At 52.4% G+C, this 9,750-nt stretch overlaps 1 protein-coding gene across 1 annotated transcript; it reads left to right on the top strand.

Annotated features, from left to right (window-relative positions):
• Nucleotides 1–3,153: 3,153 nt before the first annotated feature.
• Nucleotides 3,154–4,455, top strand: LOC119302741 (lecithin-cholesterol acyltransferase-like 1). Its single transcript, XM_037579793.1, has one exon. The coding sequence runs from the start codon at nucleotides 3,154–3,156 to the stop codon at nucleotides 4,453–4,455; it is 1,302 nt and encodes a 433-aa protein (XP_037435690.1).
• The last annotated feature ends 5,295 nt before the right edge of the window (nucleotides 4,456–9,750 follow it).

Below are 9,750 nucleotides of genomic sequence, written 5' to 3'. Positions count from 1 at the left end.
CTGCAGCTTCACTAGCTGACAGTGGGATATGGAACATTACTCCCAATCTCCTTTTCCGGGGCCGTGAGGATGGGTGGAAGAGCCGGGGCCCTTAGCCATGTTGGAATGGTTTCTCCTAGCAAGCTCTAAGGATTCCTTGCTTGGCGTGGAATGGATCTAAAAATCCCGATCTCTTTAAATAGATAACTTTCTTACATGGTCAGGGTGATGTGTGCAAAAATACCCCGACGTCTTGTATTCGCTCGACACGTGGAAGCTGAAGTCATGAAGGTGTGGAAGCTGATGGGCGCGACATTAAATGGAAAGCCGAATACTGTTCTTTAAGTCAGGTACTTTGAAGTAATCGGAGGAGGAACCCACCTTGCAATGCCGAAGACAATCTGCGCACCGGACACATCGTCATTGAAAGACTGGTTCGGGGGCTACTGAGGGAGTCCTGGATTAAGGGGTACTCGGGCGTCCAGCATATTGACATGGGTCGGACTGATGGGCTGTGAAGATACAAGACCGAAGACTCTCACCTGTGTCCGGATGGGACTCTCCTTTGCGTGGATGGCAAGCTTGGCATTCGGATATGTAGATTCCTTTCTCAGTAACCAACTTTGTACAACCCTAGTGCCCTCCGATGTCTATATAAACCGGAGGGCTTAGTCCGTAGAGGCAATCTTAATCATATAGGCTAGACTTCTAGGGTTTTAGCCATTACGATCTCGTGGTAGATCAACTCTTGTAATACTCAGATTCATCAAGATCAAGCAAGCAGGAAGTAGGGTATTACCTCCATAGAGAGGGGCCGGACCTAGGTAAACATCGTGTCCTCCGTCTCCTGTTACCATCAATCTTAGACGCACAGTTCGGGACCCCCTACCCAAGATTTGCCGGTTTTGACACCGACAATGACGAAGAGGACAAGGCCGACGGCGAGGACGCGCCGCCCCTCGCGGCCGCTCTAGGGGCGTGGCGATATCGGGCCCCGAGCACTACCGGAGAGACGACGGCGAGCTGTGGTGATGATGACGAAAGGGGTCCCGCCCGAACCACGAAACCAGCAGCAGCTTGCCCCACGGTGGGCGCCAACTGTCGTGGTATTCTCACGGGGGGTTGCGAGATGACAGATGCCACAGGGTGGCTTGAGGTGAGGGCAAGACTGCCGCAGGAATATCCGGGGACGAGTATGCGAATAGCACGCGCTAGTTTACCCAGGTTCAGGGCTCTCCGGAGAGATAATACCCCTACTCCTGCATGTTTGAGTATATATGTGGTGTACATGGCACAGTACAAGTTTCTTCTGGAGTTATATTGTCATAGATCCTTCAACATGTGGTGCTTGCCCCCTATCTTTGCTAGCCAAAAATTCCGCACTAAGTAAAGATACTACTTGTGCATCCAAAAAACCCTTAAACCCAAATCTTATTTTCAAGTGTCCACCATAATTACCTAGGAATTGAGCAAGATCCCTCAAGTAAGTTGTCATCGGTGCAAAAAGGCAATAAAAATTGCTTCTAAATGTGTGAGATCATTTAGTGTAAGATAAAATTGAGAATTGCACGAACTTGTGATGGTAAAGAATAAAAGCGACAGACTGCATAATAAAGGTCGCTGTCAGAAGGGGCAATGCAACGCGGCCACTGATCTAGAGTTGTGTTGTGCTATCTTCATGTGAGTCCTTGATCTTGATCGTACACATTTGCGTGTATGATTAGTGTATGATTTAATCGGGGGCGTCACAGCGGCCGTTGATCAGGGCCGAAGGAACAAGCACGCGGTCCGCTGAAAGATGCCAGTTGTTGGGGAGGTGCACGTCGCTCCACAACAGCAGTGCGCTTGTCTCGCTATACCTATGGCATATCTTGGCCTTCATGTATGACCGTTGCCGAGGCGGGGCCGCCGACAAGGTGATGTTGAATGTCGGAGGAGTGGGGAGGGGTGGAGCGGTTGTGGCAGCCGGAGGACGACCTGGCCTCGTGGTCATGCTTCCCCTTGCCGGAGATCCACGTCCACACCATGGCCGCCGGCGAGGAGGTGGAGTAGCGGTGGCCGGGGTCTAGGGTTTGCGCGTGTCGGGGTTTGAGGAGGCACGCGGCTTTGAAAGTGGAAGTCTGTGGACTAGCCGGTCCACGGCTTCCACATTGAAAAGAACGACGACCGGGCGGCCGGGAGGCTGACAAGTGGGTCCGCCCGCATGTGCGCCTTGAATATTGGCGGTGGGAAGTATGTGGGCAGCCAACACACGGACGCGAGGCGGACGATAAGCGGGCACGTGCGCATCCGTTCACTGTCTATCTGAATGCAAACCCGAAGCAAATTTGCTCTGTAAATGGGTCGAGACGGACGACAAACAAACAAAATTTAAGAATGGGGCCGCCCGTTAGGCCATCGCGTTTATCCGTTTGGGTTCAAACGGACTTACGCGGATCAGATTGCTCGCGTGTTGGAGTTGGTCTTGGACGGATCGGTCGGACACACGCAAACAATGATCGCCTAGCTGATCCAAACAAAACAAAAAATAAATAAACGGCATGTTCATTTAAATCGGCGCGTTGGAGTTGCTCTAAGCACTCTTGTATTTGTTTGGAGGCAAGTTAGGTAGCCATGACATAGAGGGTGCTTGGATACAAGGGACTATTTTTAGTCTGACTAAAAATAGTCTCTTTTAGAGGCTAAAGTTCCAAGCACCCCTGACTAAAGAGAGGCTAGGACTAGTCTTGAGGCTAAAATCTTTTAGTCATGGGAAACCTACTAAAATATGTATTAGCTCTCTCTCTCCTCATTTAATTCCTCTCCTTAGTTCTGGATTGGAGGGTTTGGAGGATAATAAATGCTCAATAACTAGATTTTAGTCTCTTTAGTACTTGGATCCAAGCATGAGTAAGACTAGCAAGTTTTAGTCCCACTACTTTTAGTCATGGGACTAAAACGTATCCAAGCATGCTCATAGCTGTTCCAATTTATTAACTACTAGTAGAAATGAGTTTTCTCGAGGACCGAGATCAGTCAGTCTTTTTGTTCCGCAAGTTGATAAAAATGCGTTATTAAGAGAAGTCAAGTCGGTATAAACAATAGGACATGGATGTATGCTCGTGGTATAAATGTGAATCAATTCCATCTACGCTAGTACTAACTCAGTGCACACCACATTGAACCCAAAGATCGATGGCTGGATTGAGATTTCCGTCCACTCACCAGTTCATGGCAATTCGTCTTGTGCGATGGCGAATGATTCTTCTGACACTCGTAGTAGCAGCCGCAGCACTATGGTGGTCATCATCGCGGCCGCGGATGCATCCCGTGGTGCTGGTGCCGGGCTACGCTAGCAACGAGCTCGACGCGCGGCTCACCGAGCTCTACCGGCGGCCGGGGTGCGGCGCGCACAAGGGGAAGAAGTCCGGCTGGTTCCGCCTCTTCCTCAACTACACGGCCCTCCACGACGACCCCGACGGCGTCCGGTGCTTCGCCGACCAGATGAGCACGGCGTACGACGCCGCGTCCGACGACTACCACAACGTCCCCGGCGTGGAGACGCGCGTCCCCTTCTTTGGCTCCACCCGGGGATTCCGCCACCCGGACCCAGACCGGAGGAACTTCTCCTACATGGACAAGCTGCTGGAGAGGCTCGAGGCGGCCGGGTACCGCGACGGCGAGACCATGTTCGGCGCGCCCTACGACTTCCGCTACGCCGTCGCGCCGGCGGGACACCCGTCCAGAACCGGCACCGCCTTCTTCACGAGCCTCAATAGCCTGGTGGAGAGGGCGAGCCAGCTCAACGGCGACCGCCCGGCGATCATCGTCACCCACAGCTACGGCGGCACGCTGGCGCACCAGTTCCTGATCCGGCAGCCCCTGGCGTGGCGCCGGCGGTTCGTGCGGCACTTCATCCCCGTCGCCGCTCCGTGGGGCGGGCTCGTGCTGGGCATGCAGGCCCTCATCTCAGGCAACAACCTCGCCCTCCCCTTCGTTGACCCGGGGGCCCTGCGGAAGGAGTACCGGAGCCTGCAGAGCAGCCTGTGGCCGCTGCCGAGCGCCAAGGTGTTCGGAGCCGGGCAGCCACTGGTGAGCACCAGGCGCCGGAACTACTCGGCCAGCGACGTGGTGGACCTCCTCGTCGACATTGGCTTCGGCGAAGGCGTCGAGCCGTACGAGTCGCGCGTGCTGCCGCTGTTCAAGGAGCTGCCGGACTGTCCGAGGGTGCCGGTGACCTGCATCGTGGGTGTCGGGGTGGCCACGCCGGAGAGGATGGTGTACCCGGGGGACGATTTCGAGGCGACGCCCGACGTGGTCGTCGGAGACGGCGACGGCCTGGTCAATCTGGCGAGCCTGGTGGCCGTGGAGCCGGAGTGGAGGCGTCGTGGTCCGTATTTTAGGATGGTCAAGGTGGCCAACGTGAACCACACGGACATTCTGGTTAATGATCGCGCGCTTGGGATTGTCATGAGAGAAATTCGACGAGCTAATTAGTCCAACAAACTTTTATCTACTATATATATATATATATATATATATATATGTATATATATATATATATATACCACTATAAAAGGAAGAGAGGGGCAGATCCAAACAATCACACCCATCCATTATCAAGATCTAATGGTGCTTAATTCTCCGGTGTTTAACACTACCAACCACGCATTAAGCTAATCCATCGATCGCTAACCTGCCCTGCCTTAAAACAAAAACCGCTGCCCGCACGACCGCACGACCTCTCGCCCCATCCTCCTTGAGGGACTCCTGGACTAGGGGGTGTCCGGATAGCGGAACTATCATCATCGGCCGGACTCCAAGACTATGAAGATACAAGATTGAAGACTTCGTCCCTTGTCCGGAGGGGACTTTCTTTGGCGTGAAAGGCAAGCTTGCCGATACGGATATGTAGATCTCCTACCATTGTAACCGACTTTGTGCAACCATAGCCCTCTCCGGTGTTTATATAAACCGGATGGTTTACTCCGTAGAATAACAACAATCATACCATAGGCTAGCTTCTAGGTTTAGCCTCATTGATCTCGTGGTAGATCTATTCTTGTAATTCCCACATCATCAATATCAATCAAGCAGGACGTAGGGTTTTACCTCCATCAAGAGGGCCCGAACCTGGGTAAAACATCGTGTCCCTTGTCTCCTGTTACCATCCGCCTAGACGCACAGTTCGGGACCCCCTACCCGAGATCCGCCGATTTTGACACCGACGTTGGTGCTTTCATTGAGAGTTTCTCTGTGTCGTCGCAATCAGGAAGGATGCCTATTCCTGTCTTTAAAGATGGTACCATTGCCAAAGGAGCTTTGGCCGCCGGTCAAGCTATCCGGCTGGGTGGTTTTCTTATGACTGCCTGTCCGGCCACCGCTTCGACAATGACCTCTCGGGTCATCAAAAGCGATCTTCGCATCAACTCGGAATTCGCCGAGCATCTGGATCCGATGGAGCTCTCTTCCGTAAACGAGCTCTTGGATTGCATCGCCGCCCTGAGAGTCGCTACAGACTACGATCAGATTGGGCTTAAAACCGATCTGAGAGAAATTAACTCTCTCCAGGCTACCCACCATGTTGCTGTGGTAGAAGAACAACGCGGCGACTCTTCCCCCATGTTAAGAACCAGTTATGTCCGGATCTCCGATCCCTCCATGCCGGATTCCCGCGGAGGGACAGACGTCAATCGAATACTGAACCTAAAGTCAGGCAGCGGGCTAGATTCGTTGGACGACCTCCAGCAATCCAAGCTTCCAAATCCGGAAATTCCTCGGCCTTTGAGCCTCAGATTGGGCGGGGCTCCGAATTTAGTTCCACCCGCCCACCCAAACACAAGCGATCTATCTCAAATACGGCAAGAGCCCGATGAAACAGTACATCATTACTGGGCCAGATTCCTCCTGGTTATGGACAGGATAAAGGACTGCCATGAGGAAAGCGCAATCTCTATTTTCTGCAATAATTGCACGGACAAGGGAATCATGAACGCCATAAGTCGTCGCGAGGTCACGCGCTTCGCCGACCTGGCGACCATAGTACGAAAATACTGTGCGATGGAGAGTATCTGGAAAATCGAAACTAGATTTTGGGACAATCCGGCCCTGAACACAACCTTAGTCCGGAATAAAAGGATGCACAACGCTAAAGCACCTGGGTCAAAAACCAAAAAGCAAAAATCCCCCAAAGGGTACGGAACCGTACTGAAAGAATGGCTCAGCGGACCTTGCAAAATCCATAATGCAGAAGGCGCCACTCCAACACATAGCCTTCGGGCATGTTGGATACTACGGCAGGTGGCCAAAAGTGGCGAAGGGCTTCTAGCCCCGGACAACCAGCCCAACAGCACCAGTACGGTATCAACAGTCTTCGAGACTTTCGCATCAAATAATATGCGGAAACAAACAATCCGCAGCCTTGCCGAAGTCTACCAAGTAGCAACAACAAATCCATGGAGCGACACAGCTATCACCTTCAATGCCAGCGACGAACCTAAATTCTGAACAGCCCGAGCACCAGCCGCATTGGTCCTCAGTCCCATAGTGGACGGCTTTCGTCTTACCAAGGTACTGATGGATGGCGGCAGCGGATTAAACCTCATTTACGAGGAAACTCTCCAAAAAATGGAAATAGACTGGAGCCGCATTGAGCGAAGTAGCACAACCTTTAGAGGAATAATCCCTAGTCGGGAGGTACGCTGCACAGAAAAAATCACACTAGATGTGGTGTTCGGCTCGCCAGACAACTACAGGTCCGAGGAAGTCACGTTCCAAGTGGCCCCGTTCAGCAGCGGATATCACGCTCTATTAGGGCGAGAGGCATTCACAATTTTCCAAGTCATACCCCATTACGGGTACATGAAGCTCAAAATACCCGGGCCCAATGGAATCATCACTCTGATCAGTGATCCGAACATAGCACTCCGCGCCGAAAACAAGACAGTCGCACTAGCCCTAGAGGCACTATCCGAAGCACTAGCGGTAGAAGAACTCACGGCACTACGCTCCACGGTGAATAGGGATGATGTGATACTCGACAAGAGATCTAAGTCCACGTCTTTCAAACCAGCAGACGACATAGTCAAATTCCAGGTCCATCCTACGGACCCCACAAAGACGGCCTCCATTGGGGCACAATTAAACCCTGATGTAGAAGCCGCACTACGAGAATTCCTTCAGGAAAATTGGGACATTTTTGCCTTGCACCCTTCAGATATGCCAGGAATCCCACGCAGGCTGGCAGAGCACAGCCTAAATATCCTAAAAGGATTCAAGCTAGTCAAACAGGCTCTTCGACGATTTTCCGAACCCAAAAGACAGGCAATGGGAGAGGAGCTAGACAAACCATTGAAAGCCGGATTCATCAGAGATATAAAATATCCGGACTGGCTAGCAAACCTGGTAATGGTACCAAAAAAAGACAAATCCTGGCGTCTTTGTGTGGATTTTAAAGACCTTAATAAGGCATGTCCAAAAGATCCTTTCCCTCTCCCCCGCATCGACCAAATCATCGATGCTACCGCGGGGCACAATTCATTGTGTTTCCTCGACGCATACTCCGGATACCATCAAATCAAGATGGCAGAAACAGACCAGGCCGCAACGGCATTCATTACTCCATACGGACCATTCTGCTTCAACACAATGCCCTTCAGACTTAAAAACGTCGGCGCAACATATCAGCGCATGATTCAGACATGTCTGGCTACCCAGATTGGCAAAACAGTGGAGGCATACGTAGACGATGTGGTCGTCAAAACCAAACACGGAAACTCTAATAGACGATTTGAGGCTCACATTCGACAACCTCCGAGCATATGACATTAAGCTTAACCCGGAAAAATGTGTTTTTGGCGTACCAGCCGGAAAGCTCTTGGGCTTCATTGTATCCGGTAGAGGAATTGAAGCAAACCCAGCCAAGATCCGAGCTCTGTCACAATTGGACATCCCAAGAGACCTCAAACAAATACAAAAATTGACTGGATGTGTGGCGGCCCTAAGCCACTTCATCTCCCGTTTGGGAGAAAAGGCATTGCCCCTCTACCGCCTCCTCAGGCGCACCGAACACTTCGAATGGACGGATGCTGCCACAGCCGGACTCAAAGACATAAAGGCCATATTGGCAACAAATCCGGTCGTGGCCGCGCCCAACTTGGGCGAACCAATGTTGTTATATATCGCGGCAACACATCAAGTTGTAAGCGCGGTGCTCGTCGTCGAACGAGAAACAGAAGGGCACAAATTCCCTCTTCAAAAACCAGTGTACTACGTATCCACTGTCCTAACTCCATGCAAGTCCCGGTACCCACATTATCAAAAGATAGCATACGCGGTGTTCATGACATCCCGGAAGCTGCGACACTACTTTCAAGAGTGTTCGATAACAGTGGCCTCCGAAGTACCTCTCAACGACATCATAAACAATCGCGACGCGACGGGCAGGATTGCAAAATGGGCCATTGAGCTTTTACCATTCGATATAACCTACAAACCGCGGCGAGCTATAAAGTCGCAAGTTTTGGCTGACTTTGTCGCCGAATGGACTGAAGCCGAACTCCCTAAAGAGTACGGCGCATACTCCAATTGGATTATGCACTTCGACGGCTCTAAAATGTTGGCCGGCTTGGGGGCTGGCGTCGTCTTGATGTCCTCAACCGGAGATACAGTCCAATACGTACTTCAAATAATGTACACGGACTCCAACAACGCAGCCGAATACGAGGCCCTTCTACATGGTCTCCGGATGGCCATCTCCATGGGCATTCAATGCCTAGAGGTCCGCGGGGATTCAAACCTCGCAATATCCCAGGTAAATGGAGACTTTGACGCCAAGGATCCAAAAATGGCAGCCTACCGTAACGCCGTCTTAAAAATGTCAGCTCAGTTCGAAGGACTCGAATTCCACCACGTAGCCCGGGACAACAACCAGGCAGCCGACGTGTTGGCACGCATCGGCGCAAAACGCGACGCCGTCCCTCCAAACATCTTCCTGGAGCGGCTCTTTAAGCCATCCGTACTATGGGAAGAGGAGTCTGGAAATAGCAACCCAGAACCAACCGCGCCACCCAACACGGAACATTCTGACACAATCGGTGGCTTATCCAATGAAATAACACCCTCAGTGTTGGGGAACGTAGCACAAATTCAAAATTTTCCTACGTGTCACCAAGATCTATCTATGGAGAAACCAGCAACGAGGGGAAGGAGAGTGCATGTACATACCCTTGTAGATCGCTAAGCGGAAGCGTTCAAGAGAACGGGGTTGAAGGAGTCGTACTCGTCGTGATCCAAATCACCGGAGATCCTAGTGCCGAACGGACGGCACCTCCGCGTTCAACACACGTACAGCCCGGTGACGTCTCCCACGCCTTGATCCAGCAAGGAGGGAGGGAGAGGTTGAGGAATACTCCATCCAGCAGCAGCACAACGGCGTGGTGGTGGTGGAGGAGCGTGGCAATCCTGCAGGGCTTCGCCAAGCACCTGCGAGAGAGGAGGAGGTGTCACGGGAGGGAGGGAGGCGCCAGGGCTTTTTGGTGCGGCTGCCCTTCCCTCCCCTCCCTATATATAGGGGCAAGGGAGAGGGGGGAGGCGCAGCCTTGCCCCTTCCTCCAAGGAAGGGGTGCGGCCAAGGGGGGGGGAGGAGTCCATCCTCCCCAAGGCACCTCGGAGGTGCCTTCCCCTTTTAGGACTCTCCCCTCCCCAAGTCTCGTTGGCGCATGGGCCTCTTGGGGCTGGTTCCCTTGGCCCATATAGGCCAAGGCGCACCCCCTACAGCCCATGTGGCCCCCC

This window comes from Triticum dicoccoides, chromosome 1B (assembly GCF_002162155.2).
Source record: "Triticum dicoccoides isolate Atlit2015 ecotype Zavitan chromosome 1B, WEW_v2.0, whole genome shotgun sequence".
Taxonomy (NCBI): Eukaryota; Viridiplantae; Streptophyta; class Magnoliopsida; order Poales; family Poaceae; genus Triticum; species Triticum dicoccoides.
The sequence above is the reverse complement of the archived record's forward strand: the minus strand, read 5'-3'. Positions and strand labels throughout refer to the sequence as shown.